The sequence below is a fragment of the Hipposideros armiger genome, unplaced genomic scaffold, assembly GCF_001890085.2.
Source record: "Hipposideros armiger isolate ML-2016 unplaced genomic scaffold, ASM189008v1 scaffold_419, whole genome shotgun sequence".
Classification (NCBI taxonomy): Eukaryota; Metazoa; Chordata; class Mammalia; order Chiroptera; family Hipposideridae; genus Hipposideros; species Hipposideros armiger.
In genome coordinates this window covers 1120938-1141202 of record NW_017731769.1, presented here as the reverse complement: position 1 = coordinate 1141202, position 20265 = coordinate 1120938, and the positions used below count along the sequence as shown (strand labels likewise).

Sequence of the window (20265 nt, the reverse complement as noted above, 5' to 3'; positions counted from 1 at the left end):
CCACGCCGTCGCCGGCGACTCATGGCAGCCCAGCTCCAAGTTGAGCTGTTGTTCAGCATCTTAGCTGTGGAGGGCAGTGTCGCTGGCCCTCATATGTGGGATCCGAACCGGGGCCCTCTGGCATCCCAAGCGAGTTCTTAACCATCGCGCCACTCGGCCGGCCCTCCACCCCGTTCTTGCATGGCCCAGCCAGACCTCTTCTATTCTTTCAGCCTGGAGGACAGTGAAGATAAGGAGTCAGTACCGCCTGTCTTCTGTTCTCTGGCCACTGGAGTAGAGTCCAAAGTTCACCTCTCCAGTCCTTTTGGTAGTCCCCCAAGCATTGTTTTGTCTGGCACCTACTTGATGAGCCCCCACTGCGCCAGCCCCCATTCTGTGCTGGGGATCCTGCTTGGAACTCCACTCACCCCTTGTCCCTCCCCCCAGGGCCTTTTTACAGTAGGGGGACTGACCATGAACAAATAGGCAACAGTGAAGGAGAGAAGGGCCAATCTGTTGCTGAGAGCAGGGTGGAGGGCAGTGGGCCCATGCCTGTCCCCTCTCTGGGATATCTTCCATGGCACTTCCATGGCTACCTGATATGCTCCCTCCCACTTAAGTGGGGGCTTCTTTTGAGCAGGGCTTTGGTCCTGTCATTGTGTATGAAGTAGGCCCTCTGGAAATGAAATCGCTGTGGAGCCCATAAATGGAGCACGGAATTCCAATAGCCGTTATCAGCACGAACTTGACTATTATCCCAAGATGTTAAAATGCCCTTCCTTACCTAATTTCTGAGGACTGTCTGAGCCATTGATAAGAAATTCTAGAAAATGCAAACTAATCTATAGTGACAGAAAGCAGATCAACATTTGCAGGGATGAGTGGAAGGAAAGAGATGACAGGGACATGAGGACACTTGGCGATGATGGAAATGGTCACTATCTTTTTTTTCTTTTTATTAGTTTCATGTGTACAAAATAACATAATAATTAGACATTTACACCCCTCACAAAGTGATAACCCCCTCCCCAATCTACTACCCCTCTGACATCGTATATAGCTGTTACAGTTTCATTGACTCTATTCCCTATGCTGTACTTTATATCCCATGACTATATCTACAATATCTATATATATATCTATATTTAATTGAAATGGTCACTATCTTGATTGTGGTGATGGTTTCACAGGTGTGTGTGTGTGTGTGTGTGTGTGTATAATCTTTTCAAACCGTATGCTCTAAATATGTGCTGTTGATTGTATAGCAATTATGCCTCAGGAGAACTTTAAAAATAAGAAATACGGGCACACATACTTACCTGGCAGGGGAGATACCATGATCAAGAAATACGGGCACACACACACACTAAAGGACAAAAAGCAGATGAGAGCACTTAGCCCGGCACTAGCCCTAGTGGGTCTGAGTAGTACCTTCCTTCTACCTCAGATCTCTGCAGGGAAGACAGTGCCGAATGCTGATACTGAATGGCTCACTGGTTCAGTGCCTCAGTTTCCTCATCTGCTAAATGGGAACAAAGTGTCTGCTTCCTGGGGGTCATTCATTACCATGGTGAAATCAGCAGGCTGAGATCTCATTTGGGTGGGGGAATGGGGGTTGCTGCCATCAGGCCATTCATTAGGTTGGGTGTTAAGACATTGAAATTGGATGGAGAAGGCCTTACTCATGGACGTGTCCCAGTTAATGTCCAGTGACAGAGGTATGTCCAGTATTATTCTGAGGGTTTCTAATGTGAAAGAAAGGGGAGGAAAAACATAGGAAGAGGAGCCCTGTGAGTTGTGAAGAAGGGTAACAGATAAGACTTGTTAGGAAGGAGATGGAGTCAAGCCAAAAGAGGAAAGGTTGAAAAGCTGGGGTTTGGGGTTGGCTTTGGGATGTGACGGGCATCTCCCCTCTTCGTAGTACAATCTGCCTCTTCCTCATACTTGCTTTGAGCTGTGGAAATGAAAAACACTCCATAAAGAATATAATTTTGATTACTGCTAGATGTGGATTGTACCCTTGGGCCAGGCAGGTTAGCCCAGAGGTGGGTGGGGTGGGAGGATGTTTTCAGTTGTCTGGGAAGCTGTGAGCACACACCTGAAGGTTGATCTTTTTTTTTTTTTGGGGGGGGGGGAATGGGAACAGTGCTGGGGAATTGGGGGAAGGGGAACAGACAAGTTGCTGTCGTCTTGTTCTTCAGTCTAGTTGTGGAGGACGTCGCTTCACTGGCCCAAGTTGGCACCATCATTGCGCTCTTCTCTGGCGAGGCAGATCAGTCGCCGGCTTCTGGACGGCTGCTCACTGCGGCTGCTGGCCGCTCACGCTGGCTGCTGGCTACATACGGTAGCCCATGGCAACCCACTGCCACAGGGACTGCAGCCTACGCTGTCACCTGAGACTCACAGCAGCCCAGCTCCAGGTTGAGCTGTTGTTCAGCATCTTAGCTGTAGAGGGCAGTGTCACTGGCCCTCATATGTGGGATCCGAACCGGGGCCCTCTGGCATCCCAAGCGAGTTCTTAACCATCGTGCCACTCGGCCGGCCCGATCTTTTTTTTTTTTTAAATAATTGTTTTATTTTTCCATTAACAGTTGACCCGAAGGTTGATTTTTTTTTTTTTTTTGATGACGACCTCAGGAATTGCTTTGCTTTTTCACCCGGGTGCTGTGGGGCATCCATCCCTCCCTCCCTGCTGCTCTCTCCAAAGAGGACTTCAGGGTGCCTGAGAGGCAGGGAGCCGGGCAGATGGGTCAGATTTCAGCAGACCATGGGTGGGCACTACCCACCACTCAGCAGCTTTGGGGAGGGAGGAGGAAGGAGAGAGGAGAAACCCTTTTTGGTGTCTGTACTCTGTTCTGGTGCATGTAAGTCCTCCCTGATTCCTCGAGGGGGCGCTCTTGGACAGCACAAGTGGGGCCCTTGTTAAAATACAGGATCTGATTGAGCAGGTCCAGGGTGGAGGCTTCCGTCTGCATTTCTCAGCAGTTCCCAGGCGATATGCATGCTACTGGTCCTTTGGACCACACTGAATAGCGAGGACCTCGGATGGGTAGGAACGTGGGTTAAATCAATGAAGCCCCAAATCACATCAACATCACTTAGGAAGTGAGTTTGTTACAAATAAGAAGGGAGGCCTCACCTCAGACCTATCAAATCAGTTTCTAGGGCTCATTGTCCTAGTGGGGTCCTAAGGGACATAATCTGTTCTTCCATGCCACTTATAGTAACTGACCTTCTCCCATCACCCACACCCTGACCAACATACAGGCAGCTTACGGGCACCCAGACGTACACCAAACTTCTAAAAAGACCTTGGAGATGAAGGCCTCCCATGCTTCTCTTGGACCTGTCCCTGGGCAATAAGGGTGGGCACAGAGTTATGGGGGTAGATGGTATGGCTCGTTCAGGTGGCCTCAACTGGTGGCATGCCATTCACTGGGCCTGCTAGAATTCTTACAAATGAAGGCACACTGTAGCCACCAATGCAGTTTATTCAGGCAAGAATCATCCTTGGGTGGTAAAACTATTAAAGATTGTTGGGGAATGGGGTATTCACAGGGTCTCAAGGCATTACCCCAGATTACTTGTACATTAGGAAGGGAAAATGCAGCCCTGCAGCCTCCACCTTGACCACGTGATCAAACCAAACAAGCCTCCCAACAGTAGGACAGCTTGACCCCAGTGTCTCCTGATGTTGGGGTGGGGTGGGGGGAAGAAGTACACAGCAACTTGTTAAAGTGCTTAACCTGAATCTAATGAGGGCAAATCCAGACTTGGGGACATTCTACAAGGCAGCTGCCTGGGACTCGTCTAAGAGGTGAATGTCATGAAAGTTAAAATAAAAAGAATGGATAGATTTTTCTAGATTGGAGGAGACTAGAGACAACAGATAAATGTAATAATGTGTGTGGTCCTTGATTGGATCCTGGATCAAAAAAATAAAAGCTATAAGGGCATTAAGTGGTACAATTGGAGAGATATGGAGGTGTTACTATCAGTGCTAAATCCATGAGCATATTAAGGGTGTAGTGGTTTCCCAGAGAAGGGAGTTGGTGTCAGCATCTTGCTTTTGAAAGTGTATGTGTAGAAAGATCAGGGGTGGCAGAATGTGTACTCTGGGGAGATGTAGGTGAAAGGAATGCAGATGTGTACGTTCAGATGTTCCAGTGTTCCTGTGCATTGACAATTTTCAAAATCCAGAGTTGAGAAGACAGGAATGAGGACTTCTGTTGGGCCACTGAAAGGACAGGAAAGCAGACTGCCCTTGGCTTACTTAGGTAGGGCTGCCCCTTCTCTGGGCTTTCTTCGCCACTGCCCTGTTGGTTTGGAGGTCCCCATAACACTTGTCTGGGCTGGGGAAGCCAGAGACACAGCTGTGTCCAAAGTGTCCCCTGGACACTCCTGACTGCAGACCTGAGAGCCAGCCAGGGCAGTGGGTAACTTGTGGTTTCTGTTCTCTCCTAGCCTCAGTTTCCTAATCTGCAGAGTGGGGTTAGGAGAGGCATAATGTAGCAGCCGTCAGTACCCCTAGCAATTGTGTACTAAACTACCTCCCCTTGGCCTTACCTCACCATGAGTGAAAGGGTATTCCTCTGGCCTCCCAAAGAGTTGCAGGCCCTGCGGGACCCCCAGTCACCCAGGCCAGAGTTCTTCTCAGCGTTCCCCTCCTGCTCACCTGCCCAGATTCCAGATCAGAGCATTTGGGAAGTATGGCGAGGGCCTTCCACCTGCCCCTGCCAGGGGTGGGGGACGACCCGTGCCCTTGGGAGACGGGAGACACCGGAGACACCACGCGCTCTTTGCGCTCTTTGTCTGCGGCTCCCGGCGGGGGCGGGAGCGGGAGCGGGAGCGAGCGCTCGCCTGGGGCCCCGCCCTCCGCCTCCGCTGGCCCCGCCCTCCGCCTCCGCCTCCGCCTCCGCTGGCCCCGCGGGTTTGGCCTCCGGAGGGGCTGCAGGGGTGAGGGGGAGGTGTGCTTTCCCCTAGTGCCCACCTGGCCCCTCCCCAATCACGACTGCCCAATAAGCTTTATCGCTTTGCTTTCATCTGTCCCTGTGTTTCCTTCACCTGCCACTGGCGTCCCTTCTGCTCCTGCATCTGTGTTCCCCTCACCTCATCAGGGTCTTTATTTCACTCTCTGGCATTATGAATTTTTTCCTCTCCTGAACTTCTCCCATCATCAGTTTTCACACACGCACTCAAGTGCCACCTGCCCTTCACCCCTGGGGATGAGAGAGTCAGGTCCCCCTGGGCCCCCCTTCAGCGCAGAGCAGCAGACAGTGACCCAGGCGCCCAGACTCCCTGCTTCCAGTTCAGCCTCTGATCTGATGCTCCACCTGCTGGGGCCCCTCCCCATCCTTGCTCACCTCCCAACACCCTTGATTGTTAGAAAGGTCTTCCCACACCTACCACGACTCCCTCCAGATCCTTTTCTGAGCTTGGCTTTAGCTAGGTCCCTGCTCCAGCTGTGTCTTGTTCCCTCCACCCCAAGCTCCTGTGGAGGGTTCACACCCTAGGGGCCTGGCTTGCATTGAGGGACTAGGGTGGGCATTGGGATGCTGGGTGGGGAATGGTCTCCCTCTGAAGTCAGACCTGAGGACCTGGCTCTCATTGGTTGGCACCTAGAGGGTCAGTATCCTCCCACCCTGCGGCTTTCTGTCCTCTTTTTAAAATAATTTAAAAACTTTTTCAGTTACAGTTGACATAGGATATTATATTAGTTTCAAGTATACAACATAGTGATTAGACATTTATATAACTTAACGAAGTGATCACCCCAATAAGTCTAGTGTCCTCTTTTGCTCAGACCCTGGGCTGGAGAGACAATCGCCCACACCTTGGCCACCCACAGACCCTTTCTGCAAATGCAATCCTAGAGAGAGCCAGTGGGGGTGGGATGGGGGAATGGTGTGAATGGGGGGTTGGGGGGAATGGAGGAATGGGAGGGTTTTTGCCCAGGCCTACTCTGGGCCCGAGGCCCACTGAGGCTAACTGGCCTATCCTGGTGGCCAGGCCCTTCTCCTGGCTTTCCACAACCAAATTCCCAGTGCTCCCTGGGGTGGGCGTGGGGTCCTGTTGGCCAACTCAACTAAGGGGTGGGTGGCTGTAATTCATTCCCTCACCTTTCAAGCAGGAGGCTCTGGGGTGAAGGTTCTTGCCCCGCGTGGATCCCACAGCCCAAAGTCCCCCCGACCTACTTCACCTCCTCTGGGACCCCAGGCTTCTGGGAGCCGCCCCTTCTTTTTTCAGGGTACCTGGGCAGGAAGTTGAAAGCAGTGGAGGGAGAAAGCAGTGCCTTCTGAGCCTCCTCAGGTCAGGTCTGAATGTGAAGTCTGATGTGACTTCATTGCCACTGCTCTCCTTTAATTGGCACCCCAGGGGCCTGCGCCCAGAGGCTGCAGCCTGAGCCTAGCTGCTCAGGACCCAGGAGCACAAACCAGCCAACTGCCATGGTCTGCGGGGAAACAGAAAAACTCAGAGCAGATCACAGGCTAGATTGTTGATGTATGTTTTCTCTGATTATAAAAGTAATGCTCACTGGAGAAAATCCTGTAAAGAACAGTACTATCTTCCAGAGATAACCACAGCGAAAATTCCATTTTCCTGAATTTCCTTCTAGTCTTTAAAGAAAGTATTGTGTAATATTTGATAACATACATACGTACCAATGAATATACATAACATGCATCCATGACGAATAGTTTTCAAAGCCCTGAGAGCCCTCCCATTCCTATACCCTCTGAGCTAGCACATTTCCATTTGTGGCAGCACGAAGCCCCCGGCACCCCCCTCCTTCCCTCTCTGCCTCAGGCTGCCTCCCACTTCCCGAGATCCGCACTCCCAGAAATCTCAGGCTTCCATTTCCCCCGCACAAAGATTTTATGTATTCTTTCCAAGCCTTTTTCCATAAACATATTTTATATGGTAATCATCATAGTTCATGTGTCATTTTATATCTTTGGGAAACAGACTTATTAGTCGAAGACTATGGTAGACGCTTGCAGTTAAGATTATTGTAAAGTTTCTGGCCTTAAAAATAATACTGGTACCTCAATGAATTAAATATAGAATGATCATATGGCTCAGCGATTCCACTCCTAGGTGTATATACCCCAAAGATATGAAAACAGGGACTCAAACACGAAGTCAGGGACTAGTACAGGAATGTTCCTAGCAGCATGAGTCACAGTAGCTAAAGGGTAGAAGAAACAATCCAAATGTCCGCCTACAGTTGAAGAAAAAATGGTCTGTCCACACAGTGGAATATTATGGAATACAATGGAATATTATTCAGCCTTAAAAGGAATGAAGTACTGATGCTTGCTGCCATATGGATGAACCTAGAAACCCTGCTAAGGAAAGATACCAGACACTCAGATCCAGATTGTAGGATTCCATTTATATGAAATGTCCACATGGGCAGAAAGAAGCTGGGGGCTGGGGCCTGGGATGAATGTGGAGAGAATGGGTGGGGTGTCCCTTTGTGGGGGCTTGAAAATGTCCTGGAATTAAATTGACATGATAGTTGTACAACAATGTGAATACACTAAATGCCACTGAACTGTACACTTTAAAATGGTTTATGATGGCAAATTTTGTGTTGGGCGTATTTTGCCACTATAAAAATCATGTTGGAAGATAAAGTGGATTGTTCCAACCAAGAGAGGCAGGTTTGCACTTGAAAAAGGAAACGTTTTTTTTTTTTTTTAAATAGTGAGTTTTCTGACAGTGGGCTTATCCAGCAAGTATCACTCTCCCTGAAGTGGAAGGCCCTGGGCCTGCCCTGGGTCCACAAGAAATGTGATCCTAACGCTGGATTCCTTCTGGATATATGAAGTAGCCAGGGCTCTGCCCTCAGGCGCCCCTGTCTGGTAGGGGTGACAGCCATGGAAGTAGAGCTGAGGGCCGCCAGTGAGTGCCCAGGAGCTCCGGGGCAGGCTGGGTGTGGGGTCCCTTGGGGCCTGGCTTCCCCTCTGAGCTGTCCTCTGGCTCCCAGCCCGGGCCTCCCCACACCCATCCTGAGCCTTTGACTTCCAGTGGGCCCTCTCAGGTCTGAAATCGAGGTTTGGTGTGAGTGTATTCTGCGGGGGCCTCCACAGCCTGATGTAAATTAAGTCACAATTCATGGCTGTGAAAGCACCCCACATGTTTGGTCTACCGGGGTCCTATCTGTGCCACATGGTGTTCACTGGGCCTTTCGTGGCTCCCACGCACAGGCACTTGGGCAGGGCCTCAGCATGTATCTGCTTGCCAGCGAGTGTGGCCAGGATGGACATGCCTGGGCATCTGGCTTTGAGTTGGGTGTAGGTGACAGGAGGGGGACAGGAAGTGATGAGCAGGTTCCAAGAACACCCGCATCTATTGCTCCACTCCACAGAAGAAGGGATGAGTGAGGGGGGGGGTCAGCTGTGAGAGTCAGCGTAAGAAGGTGATGTCCCCGGCAAATGAGTAATTTGCAAAAATCTTGGGATGGAGACGGGACAATGACACAGGCTGACAGTGAGGCATGGGGAGGTGGCAGAGGGAAGGAGGGGAAGAGAAGACCTGAAATAAGATGGTTCAACACAGTGTCATAGACCCAGCCCCGATGCCACCAAGCCCTACGCCTCACACACACAATCCATTCACACCCAGACTACCATACTCACCCACCCCAGCACACACTCTACCCCTACACCTCAGCCAAAGCCCCACTCACATCCCCACCCCTTCTTACACCCCTATTCCCCCACCTCATATCCCCATCCCACATGGGTGCCCATTTTCCACACCCTCCGAGCCCCTACTACATATAGGAAGGAGGGGACTTCTCCCAGCTTCCTGGCTGAGCCCGCTCCCCATTCCTTGTACTCGCCAGCCCCATGCTGCCCCCCAGCCCCATGCTGCCCCCCACCAGGCCTGAGATGCTGTGGCTGCTCAGGGCTCCCTCCAGCGGCTCTGGAAACTTGGAACTCCGAAGGCACCTGATAGTTTTCCTGTAGTTTTCAATTGTTCTAAAATAAACCTGTTTCTTCTGTAATTAGACAAAATTGATTGACTAAAATATCTTTTCTGATCATTTAAAGTTTGGGGAGAGGGGAGACATAAAAACTGAAATTATTATCCACGAGGACATAATCATGTAGCAGAAAGGGCATATGGGTTCCATTGCTCAGAGGAGCCATGGCTGGCCAGGGATCCCTAGGACTCCCTGTGCTTTCCTGAGGACAGCCTGCCTTTCTGGAAGGGGCTGGTCTGTCACGTTGCCACCGAGAAGACAGCATTTTGCTGTTGGATTGGGCACTTCTATGAAGAACCCCATCACCTTGAGACACCCAGGGAGGCAGGTGGCACTGTTGAGAATGGAAAGACAGGACAGCTCTGCCAAGCAGAAAAGGGTTCTCATTTGCCACAGCCACCTGTGTTTGTGTGCCCTTGCCCAAGTGGGCCCTTCTCCCTTTCCTGCAGAAGCTCTGTCCATGGATAGATGTTCGGTCCCTGCGACCTGCACTCTCGATGCTGACTGTCAGGGAATTCACTTCCACCAGTGCCCCCCTGTCCCTTCCTGGCCCCCTCTCCCTTCCCCTGATGCAGGGCTGGTTCCACCTGCTCAGGGAGCCTTCCCTACCTGCCCTTCTTAGGTAGCTTGTGGCTGGTCCTGTGCTTCCTTAGCAGCCCTGCCTGCCCCCCAGGTGCTGCCCCCTTGGGGGACAGGCAGGGCTGTAATTAGACAAAATTGATTGACTAAAGTATCTTTTCTGATCATACAAAGTTTGGGGAGAGGGGAGACATGGAAACTGAAATTAGCGTTTACCTGCTGGGTGTAGCCATTTTGGGTGTCACCACTAGTGTGTGACCCCTCCCCAGGCCCAGAACAGACTTTCCACAGCTGCTGAGTGAATTGAAGACCTTACCATCCCCCCTTTCATGAACTGCTGCTTTCTGACTCTCCTTCACTGGTCCCATGACACATGCCCTGAATCCTGGCTGTGTGTGTTTGTTTGGTCCTTAGTCTTCCTGCCTCCCTGCCAGGGAAGGCCTCGAGGTTGGAGTGTGGGCTGTGGCATTCACTAGCCTGAAAGTGACTGTCCCAGGGCCCAATGCAGGCAGGCTGCTGCAGAAATTAGGGGCTGGGCTGGGGCCAGTCTTCTGTACACAGTTACCTTGAGGGCATGCCTCGGCCCTCCCAGCTGGGGCCCTGCCCTGGATCTGCTGGGAAGGCCCTCCATCCTCCACTCACTGTCGTCCTGCTTCTCTTCCCTGAGGTTGCTCCAGTCCCACCTTCTGCTTGACCCCCAGCCTGCTCTGGCCTCCTCCATCCCTGCTTCCCACTCTGACCACTGCGCAGCCTGTTCTGGCTCATGATCTTGACTTCACTCCCTTTATCCTGCTGAGCATTGGTTTCCTCATCTGCCAAATGGGTTATCAGGATCGGGATTTGAGGGAGAAGCACCTTAGGTGCCCAAGAAACGGCGGTGGTTGTATAAGGGCCACTTCTTTGGCCCTAGGCTACCTTGCAATGCCAGGAGGCTTTGTGTGTGTTGGCCTTTTTCTCTGGTGAGTCCCTCTCCACATTGAGGACAGAGATCCTGTCCTTTGCATCTTCGTACTCTTCCCAACCCTCCTGTCGGAACCCATTTGTTGACGCCCATCGGGAGAGGAGTCAAGGTCTTCCTTGTGCTCAACAGACCCTCAGTTCCCGTCAAGGGGGACTCCGCAATCTTCTCTAGATGCTAGCTCTGGCTTCCGTGCTCCCCAGACCCAGTGCACAGTCACCAGCGGTTCCTGGCCTTCGGGGCATGGCCCAGCGATCCCCAGACAGCACTGCGTGGGGACAGGGCTGAGAAGTGGGGTTCACCTGGGAATGAGGGTGCTAAGGGTAAGCATGGTGTAGGGTGGAAAGCAGATTTCTCGGTTGAGCAGATTGGGGTGCAGGTCGGTGGGTTCTCACAGGGCCGTGTCTCTGCCACAGGTAAACGGGAAGGAGCTCTCCAAGCTGTCTCAGGAGCAAACCTTGGAGGCTCTGCGCTCCTCCAAGGAGCCCCTGGTGATCCAGGTGCTGAGACGAAGCCCCCGCCTCCGGGGGGACAGCTCCTGCCATGACCTGCAGCTGGTGGACAGTGGCACTCAGACTGACATCACCTTCGAGCATATCATGGCGCTGGGCAAGCTGCGCCCGCCCACCCCACCCATGGTCATCCTGGAGCCGTACGTCCTGTCTGAGCTGTGAGTCGCCCTCAGGAGGGCCCCGGGCCCTGCCTTCAGAGAGGGCATGCCACCAGGGGCAACCATCTCTACGCCACTCAGAAGCTACATTGCTGTAGCTCTGGGCGTGGCAGGGAGACCCCCACTGGCTTGCCCTCTGGGGCAGGAAGCAGGTTCCTTGGCCCCCAGAGCTGACTGGCACCCAAGGGCTCAGAAATCTCCAGGCCTCTAACCTCAGGCTGGACACCAGCCGGGGAAGGGGCCAGGGGAGGCTGACACACAGGCTCCCCATTGTATCTACCCCCAGGGCCAAGGCAGGACCATCCTGGGACCTCGCTGCTGGAAGGTTGAGGTCCTCAGCTCCTCCTCCTCCATCCTCTCTCTTCTGCCGCCCCATCGTCTTCTGCCTCACAAGCATCACCCCTTGAATCTTCTTGCATCCTTGTCTGTCTCATCCCTCTCCCTGCTCTGAACTTCCTCCATCTCTTCGGCTTCTTTCTTTGGCCCACTTGGACGAAGGGCCTCTCATCCAGGCCTGGTGGCTCATGACTGTGTGAGCGCTGACTCATTCTGCTAGTCTAAACCTGGGCTGCAGGGAGGTGGTCCCGGGATCCCCTCCTCCACAGAGAGGTAGGCCCAGGGCCACCAGCAGCCAAGCTTGGACTTGGAGCAAGGAGGGGGCCACCGTTGGCAATAGAGTGGGTCCTTCTCTGCTCCTGAGCAGTCCTCCAGGGCCTGGATAACTCCTGGGGGCGTTGCATGAGTGGGGCCAGTGCTGGGTGGGAGGGGCACCTAGTCTGGGCTGGGGTATGGTGTGGGACAGGCTGGGAGAGCGAGGCATGCCTGGGTTCTCGGAGCGGACCCCTGTAACTCCCCTGCACACTCCCGCTCAAGAACCATTCTTGGTGTATGCATGGATGCATGTAGCTCAGAAGGAGGGGGTTCTGGAAGAGGCAGCTGGGCTGCCTCCCCTGAGGGTGCACCCAGAGCAGGGCTCCATGCTGAGGAAATTGGGACTGGCCAGCCTGGGAGCTGGGGCTAGGGCATAAGAGGAGCAGATGGCCCGCCTGACCCCCGCCCCCCTTCTCCTGGGCAGCCCCCCCATCAGCCATGAGTATTATGACCCAGCGGAGTTCATGGAGGGAGGTCCACAGGAGGCAGATCGAATGGACGAGCTGGAGTATGAGGTGAGCGTGGCCAACAGGCCAGGCTAGGGCTGGGAGCCAGCCTCGGGTGCCAGCCCCAGGATGGCTGTCTGCAGCCCAGCTCAGGCCTGGCTCCTGCTGCCCCCAGGTGGCTGGGCCTTGTGGCCTTTCCTGGTGTGTGGCTGGTTCTTCAGGCTCACTGGCCAAGTCTGGCTGAGTCTGGGAGGGCACGGGTGAGGTCCTATGGTCAGTTTATGTTGGTGAGTCTGTGTCCCGTATGTGTCTGTGTCCTGTGCGTCCCATGTGTCTTGTATGTGTCTTGGGCATTTCTTAGTAGGGAAGACCACTGGACATATGCACCATTTGGGGATGGTAAGAGAGACCCTCCAAACCAGGGGCTGGAAACAGCTCACGTGAAGTACTGCTGGGGGTTAGGGCTAAGCCGTGGCTGCCACCCCTGCTGCCCGTGCCGCATGGGTCCTTGCTCACTATTTTCCTGGGGCTTTCTTCCTCTACTTCCCCCATTCCCCTTGTGGCAGGAGGTGGAGCTGTATAAAGCCAGCCACCGTGACAAGCTGGGCCTGATGGTTTGCTACCGCACTGATGACGAGGAGGACCTGGGCATCTATGTTGGAGAGGTATGAAGGTGGGGTATGGAGGTGGGGTCTTCTAGAAGGCAGCGGAGCACCATGCCACCTTCATGCCACCTTCCTGTGTGCTAGCACCTCAAAGTTGGACTTTGATGTCCATCTGTAGAGCACTAGTGAGGGGGGCAGGCACCATGGTAGCAGGTGCTGAGGCAGGATCTGACACACAGAGCGTGCCCATACCGTCTTATACCCTCGGACTCTCCACAATGCCCAGGGTTCTAAGGCTGCCTATAAAGACCCAGCTGTTGGGGATAGGGCCTGCTTAGCATCACAGGGAGGTTGCCAGTGGGTGAGGCCAGGGCAGCCAATGGCTTCAGTGTATGTCCAGCCTGGCAGTCCTCCCCAGCACACCTGTGGTCTGGGTGGGACAGTGGGCAAGACTGAGGCAGGATAAGGTGCTGGCCAGGCTCTGTTCCCCCTCCCACGTCCTGCAGCCAGATCCTCTGGTATTCATGAGGGTCATTCTCCCCCCACCTGGCTGTGGCAGATGTCTGTGTGTCTGCAGGAAGGAGGACTGCTCCCCTGCTGCCCTCTACACTCTAGCAGTATCCTAATCAGGTTAACCTTCCTATGACTATCCTACTACTGATTTTTTTTGAGTACAGGCGAGTATCCAGCTTCCTGCATTCACCTAGCTTCTGACACAAAAAAGAACAGGCTTCTATGCAAAAGAGTGTAGGTGTGCTGGCGTGGGCATGGGGGTGGCCGGCAGAGGCTAGGAGCTTTTTGTCGACAAGTTGGCAGCTGGTCTTGGGGAGAGGTGACTAGCCAGCCCCAGGCCCACTGTTTTGTCCCTGCCTCCTAGAGTTTGGCAGCTGCTGGTCTGAGCTGAAGAGGGAGTAAGCAAGGAGCCTTTGATTTGCTTTGCCCCACCCCCACCCCCACCCCCGAGGTGAGGCTGCCCCTTCCTACTGAAAGGGCACCTTAGTGGAAGTGGTGAGTCCCCAGGATGTGTGTGCCTTGCAGGTGAATCCCAACAGCATTGCAGCCAAAGATGGCAGGATCCGTGAGGGAGATCGAATCGTCCAGGTGAGCAGGGCGGGCACACCTGACCTAATGCCCCACGGCGCCAGCTGACCCACCCACCACCTCTTTCCTCAGCTGATCCTAGTTCTGTCCTACTAAGAGCTTAGCCTGGTGCCAGGCATCCTGAGGTGCCTGAAACTGTGGCTGGGTCTCATTTGCATAGCTTCCCTGTGTGGCCCCCATGCACCCATGAGATCTGCTCTAGCACCTAGCCAGCCTTTCCCCGCTGTCCCCCAGATGTGACTACACCTCCCACTCCTCGCTGTCCTTTGAGCACATGTTGCTTTTGCATGGGCCAGGCTGCCCTCTCCCGAGGCATCTTCCACTTTCCTTCCTAGCAAAGCTCAAAAGCCTGTCCTAGCCCAGGGTGCCCAATGAGGGCACCATCGCAGAGCCAGCCTTGGCGTCCTTGTTGATTATCCCTTGGCCTGCCACAGATAAACGGTGTGGACGTCCAGAACCGGGAAGAGGCAGTGGCCATCCTGAGCCAGGAGGAGAACACCAACATCTCCCTGCTGGTCGCCCGGCCTGAGAGCCAGGTGTGTGTGCCTGGCAGGGTGTCCTGGGTCCCCTGACATTGGGTTTTCTGTCTTGGAAGCTACTGATTTATGACAAGGACATAGACATGCCAACAACCTGGCATTGATGGGGGGCTGGCGATGTCCCAGGGCCCATTCCCCTTTCTGGCCTGTGATGGCTGAGTGGGCTGGGACCACTTCCTCCCTTGGGTTGTTACCTTCACTGAGCCCAGGAGGCTGGGTATGGGACCTTGAGGCAACTGGAGGGGTGTCTGGGGAGGTTCTTAATGAAGTTGAGACAGCATGGGCCTGTCTCTGCAGCTGGCAAAGCGATGGAAAGACAGTGACCGGGATGACTTCCTGGATGACTTGGGCTCAGAGAATGAAGGGGACCTGCGTGTGCAGAAGCTGAAATCCCCGCCTGCCCAGCAGGTGAGGAAGGTGGGGAGGGCAAGCAGGGGATAGGGAGGAGGGGCTGGGCCTATGTGAAAGGTAGACCAGACCCGAAAGCCTTTCTGATCCCCATCCTCCTGTGGCGCCCCTGCCAGTGGGACCCAGACTGAGTGGGGCTCATCTTTGTGTCCCAGCTTGGAAATGAAGAGGAACAAGGGGCCCCCAATGTGGGCCCAGGCCTGAGCAACAGCCAGGAGCTGGACAGTGGGGTGGGCCGGACTGATGAGAGCACCCGAAATGAGGAGAGCTCTGAGCATGACCTGCTGGGGGACGAGCCCCCGAGCACCACCAACACGCCCGGGACCCTGCGCAAGTTTGGCCTGCAAGGGGACGCCCTGCAGAGCCGGGACTTCCACTTCAGCATGGACTCCCTGCTGGCTGAAGGGGCCGGGCTGGGGGGTGGTGATGTCCCTGGCCTCACGGATGAGGAGTACGAACGCTACCGGGAGCTGCTGGAGATCAAGTGCCACCTGGAGAATGGCAACCAGCTGGGCCTTCTCTTTCCCCGGGCCTCTGGTGGCAACAGCGCCCTGGATGTCAACCGCAATGAGAGCCTGGGCCACGAGATGGCCATGCTGGAGGAGGAGCTACGGCACCTGGAGTTCAAATGCCGAAACATCCTGCGGGCGCAGAAGATGCAGCAGCTGCGGGAGCGCTGCATGAAGGCTTGGCTGCTGGAGGAAGAGAGCCTTTATGAGCTGGGGGCCAGTGAGCCCAAGAAGCACGAGCTGTCCGACATCTCCGAGCTGCCGGAGAAGTCTGACAAGGACAGCACCAGCGCCTATAACACGGGGGAGAGCTGTCGCAGCACCCCGCTGCTCACTGAGCCCCTGCCAGAGAGCCCCCTGAGGCGGGCCGCTGCTGGCAACTCCAACTTGAACCAGACCCCCTCTGGCCATCCTGTCGCCACCCACACCAAGGCAGCTCCTCCACAGGGGAGCCCCTCCAAGTTCCGATCCCTCTCCCGGGATCCTGAGGTGGGTCGGAGACAGCACTCAGAGGACCGTGTCCGCCGCAGCCCTAAGACAGGGGTGACCCTGGAGCGCGTGGGCCCTGAGGGCAGCCCTTACCTCTCACGGCGCCACCGAGGCCAGGAGAGCGAGCACTACCACAGTTGTGTGCAGCTGGCCCCGCCACGTGGCCTGGAGGAGCTGGGCCAAGGTCCCTTGAGTTTGGCTGGCGGCCCTCGGGTGGGTGGAGCAGCAGCAGCAGCAGCTGCCACCGAAGCACCCCGCATGGAGTGGAAGGTCAAGGTGCGAAGTGATGGGACCCGCTATGTGGCCAAGCGGCCTGTGCGGGATCGCCTCCTAAAAGCCCGGGCCCTGAAGATCCGGGAAGAGCGCAGCGGCATGACCACTGATGACGATGCGGTGAGCGAGATGAAGATGGGCCGCTACTGGAGCAAGGAGGAGCGGAAGCAGCACCTGATCCGGGCCCGGGAGCAGCGGAAGCGGCGCGAGTTCATGATGCAGAGCCGGCTAGAGTGCCTGAGAGAGCAGCAGAACGCTGACAGCAAGGCTGAGCTCAACATCATTGCCTTGAGCCACCGCAAAACCATGAAGAAGCGGAACAAGAAGATCCTGGACAACTGGATCACCATCCAGGAGATGCTGGCCCACGGCACTCGCTCGGCTGACGGCAAGCGGGTCTACAACCCTCTGCTCTCAGTCACCACTGTCTGAGCCACCTAAATGGGAGCCCGGCTGTGCTCCAGGGTGGGCCCTCTGCTCCGACCCAGGTCCAGTGAGCCTCCAGGGACCCTGCCCCCTGCTCTCACTTAGAATCTAGTGTGTGTCTGTGTGTGTGTGTGTGCGCACCGGACTTTGTTACCAGAGAGAAGCCCCGAGGAGAAGGGGCACCCCTTCAGCTCTGTGCACATGTGTGTGCCACACGAGCCCAGGCACATGCACGTGTGCACACACACACACACACACACTCCTACCGAGCTCTCTCTGCGCGGGTACATGGAGACGGGGAAGTTGAGCTGAAAAGGATTTAAAAAAAGAGGATTGTCCGAAGCACAAGAGAATGTCCTGCTTCGAGCTGAGCACAGCTTCTCCCCCTGCTGGGAGCCTCCACTGTTTGTAGACAAAGGCAACCCTGATTTTTCGTGGTTTTTCTCCCTTTCTGTGCTTGCCACTTGTTTTTCTGTCTTGTGGACCTGCCCTGGGGGCTGGCAGCTCCTTCAGACAGCCTGTCAAAGGTGGAACCCCCCTGTGAGGGCTGGGAAGGAGATGGGTGGGGGGAAGGAAGCGAGGGAGGGGGAGGGTGGGAGGGAAGGGTGGGAGGGAAGGGAAGAGTGGGAAGCAGCTTTCCTGCTGGCCTCCACACTGAGGTGTGGGAACAGGGAGCCTCTGAGGTGGCTTTGAGGCTCACCCTGGGGGCCACCTCCTTTGTAACTGAGGGAGAGCTGAGACTGGGGGGACTGGGCAGTGTCCATCCAATAAGAAATAACGGAGCCTGGGGCTGTGCCTGATGCCATGTGGAGTGTGGCTTCTCTTCTGAGGGGGATTCTTAGACAGTGAGGGTTCCAGAAACCAGGCCCCACAAATAGCAGCACAAGACCTTAGTGACAAAACCAACACGCAATTGAGGGTGCAGCCTGGATCCCAGTGAGGGGTATGACCAGCCAGCTGGGCTGAATGGGAAGATGCCCTGCACCCCATTTTGCATGTGCGGACCGGGCAGCTCCCAGGGACTGGTGCATTTAATGAGAGCTGGCCTCAGGCCCCCGGGGCCCCTCTGGCTCAGAGCACCCCAGACTGGAGGCAGACAGGCTGCCTATCCCTGCTCCCCACCAGCATCAAAAGAATAAAGCAAGCTGCCTTTTTATGGTGACTCTTGGCCTCCTGTGTTCATTGTCATCCATGCTGGGAGAACAGATGTCCGGTTGGGGGTGGGGGAGGAGTGTGGGGGAGTGAAGTGCAGGGAGGTGAGGGCTGGGGCCAACTGAAAGCTGTGCCTCAGCTTTCTTGGTGTGTCACTGAGGAATGGCAAGGTCTATACCATGGGAGGAGGTGTGACAGGGTCACTTGAATCATTTCAGAGGCGTGACACGGTCACAGGGGTGGTCCCCAGATGCAGGAAGGCTGGCAGAGGCCTGGCTTAGTAAGGCTGGTGGCGGGGCTGCCCCTGGCACGGTGGATGAGGCCTACATCCCTGAGCTCTGGTGGAGCTGGAGAGAAGTGGGTTCCACCCACTCCTTACTCTCTGCTCCAGAAGAACCTCAGGGGCAAGTTGCTGCTGGGAGCTTCTCCAAGGCACAAGCTACCCTCCCTAGTTGGGGATCTCACTGTGCCTAGCATGCAGAAGATGCTGAGTAAATGTCTTGGCCAGATGAATGAATACCTGGGTGGCCACAGAGGGCCATTCTGGCTTGGGAACTCCCAGGAGGCAGCTAGGTAGATGCTTGTGGTTCTGTTTAATGCAGCAAATCATGTTATCTGCTAAGTGCCAGGAGCCGTGCTACATGCTGGGTGGGGGCCAGGGCCTCAAAGACAGCAACTCCAAGAGCTCCATGGGTGTGGCCATGAAGGAGTTGTCTCCGGAACAGACACTGGACACTACCCGCAGCTGAAGTGGGCAAGGACACAATCAAATTATCTTGAGAACAACAATGTAGACTTGTCAATTCCACTAATTGGCTGAGATGGGTGTGAGGGAGAAATCGGGAGTCCATGTTCCCAGAAGCCAAGTGCCCTGCTGGGGAAGGCTGGTTCCTCTGAGCATCTGGGATGGAAGGCCCGGAATGTACACAGCAGGCTGAGAACGTACCAGCGAGTGGGAAGGGAGGAAAGGGCTTGATGCGAAGGGGTGAAAGGGAGCAGAGGTGGGGGCTGGAGCTGCCCGCCTCTAAGGCCTCTTGCTGAGGGCTAGGTACATGGACTCCTGTGACCAGCCCCCTGGTCCTCAGGAGGGGACACTTGGCCCCATATATGTTTCCCATGGAGGACGACGGCCTGGCCCCTGCTTCAGAAAACTGGGCATAGTTGGAGACTCAGGCCAACTGTCCTCTGGTCATCCCCCTCTAGCTGCTGGGGGGCTCAATTTGGTGGTTCTAGAGGTACTCCATTCTAGCTCCAGTGGGGATGCTGGGGTCCCTTGGCCCAATGAAAGCCAGTGCTGGGGATAGGTTCTCACTGGTTCTGGGAGAGGTGTCGCCAGGACAACTGGCAGCCCTTGGCTACTGACACCCTGAAATAGTGACCACATTTGGGTCCCATTGCCATCGGGCAGAGCAACTGGGCAGCCCACAGAAGCCACTGTCCATCCTGCCTGCCTCACCTCCTGTCCAGCCAGGCTGAAAGCGCCTGCCCTGCACAGGCTGTTGGCAGAACACAGGACCTAGCTCCCTTTGCTCAGCAATGAAGGGGAACACTGATCACGGCCGGCATTTGCACCTTGAGCTCCCTCCGCTGGTCTTTCTTGGGAATCCAGAAACCCCAGCAGCCAGCAGCCCTAGCCTGCCTTGGTCCTCAGGGGACTCTCAGCCCCAACTTCTGCTCTACCCCTGCTTTTGGGGGTGAGTACCCAGCTCTCCTCTGGAGCCTCTCCAATCCTGCAAGTCGTCCCCATCCCAATGAGCAGGGAGAGGCTGGTGTCCTCTAGTCTGGAGGAGGTCCTCAGGCAGTCCTGGGTCATAAGCCACTCCCGCTTTCCATGCTCCCAGCCCTTCCGACTGCCATGGGGGACAGAGCCCAGGTACCAAGGAGCCCCATGCTCTTCCAGGTAGGTTCTGGGCCTCCTCTCCTTTTTGAATGCATCCTTTCTGGAGGCTTCTACTGTGTTGTTCGCACAGCCGTTGGTACTCAAGCACCAGCGTGCCAGGGGCTTTGCTGCTAGGCCCAATGACCCCTCACGGACACCCTGCAGAAGACAGCCACCATGTCACTGCTGAAAACCGACTTGAACCTTGCAGATGGGAAGGACTCCTGTGATTTGCACACAGCCCCTTTGGACCCCAGGGCTCTCATCATCTCTGCAGCCAAGAGCGGCACCAGTGAAATGGCTGGGCGGGATGGCTGCTGGTTGACCTGGAGCATGAAGCAGGAACAGGCTTGTCTGCCTGGTGTCCCAAGGGCACTGGGTGCTCAGGGGAGAGGCATCACTAAGGGGAAAGTGCAAGGCCAAACTGGAAGAGGCTAGCAATGGGCTCCCCAGAACATGGTGGTCTGGGTCCTCTTCTCTGTGCCTTCTACATGTCCCACCTGACACCATGAAGTGAGTGCACTGGGAGGTAACATGGAGGGGATGGAGTGTACTGCTTGAAATGACCACCCCTGACAGCTGCCAGGTGTTATTGGGCAACTGCAT

At 55.2% G+C, this 20265-nt stretch overlaps 1 protein-coding gene across 7 annotated transcripts in view; it reads left to right on the top strand.

Moving 5' to 3' along the window:
* Nucleotides 1-17204, top strand: part of PDZD4 (PDZ domain containing 4) — a 23761-nt gene extending 6557 nt beyond the window's left edge. Inside the window, exons 2-9 of one of the 7 annotated variants that reach the window (XM_019664266.1) lie at nucleotides 10928-11181; nucleotides 11468-11713; nucleotides 12257-12347; nucleotides 12845-12943; nucleotides 13922-13984; nucleotides 14419-14520; nucleotides 14821-14931; nucleotides 15087-17204. In XM_019664266.1, coding sequence (XP_019519811.1) covers nucleotides 11706-11713; nucleotides 12257-12347; nucleotides 12845-12943; nucleotides 13922-13984; nucleotides 14419-14520; nucleotides 14821-14931; nucleotides 15087-16634 — 2022 coding nt within the window. In that variant the 5' untranslated portion in view covers nucleotides 10928-11181; nucleotides 11468-11705 and the 3' untranslated portion in view covers nucleotides 16635-17204. Of the gene's footprint in view, nucleotides 1-10714; nucleotides 10835-10927; nucleotides 11182-11467; nucleotides 11714-12256; nucleotides 12348-12844; nucleotides 12944-13921; nucleotides 13985-14418; nucleotides 14521-14820; nucleotides 14932-15086 lie in introns of those variants that run through there. The other 6 variants (XM_019664263.1, XM_019664262.1, XM_019664267.1 and 3 more) reach the window with 6 other exon arrangements.
* The last annotated feature ends 3061 nt before the right edge of the window (nucleotides 17205-20265 follow it).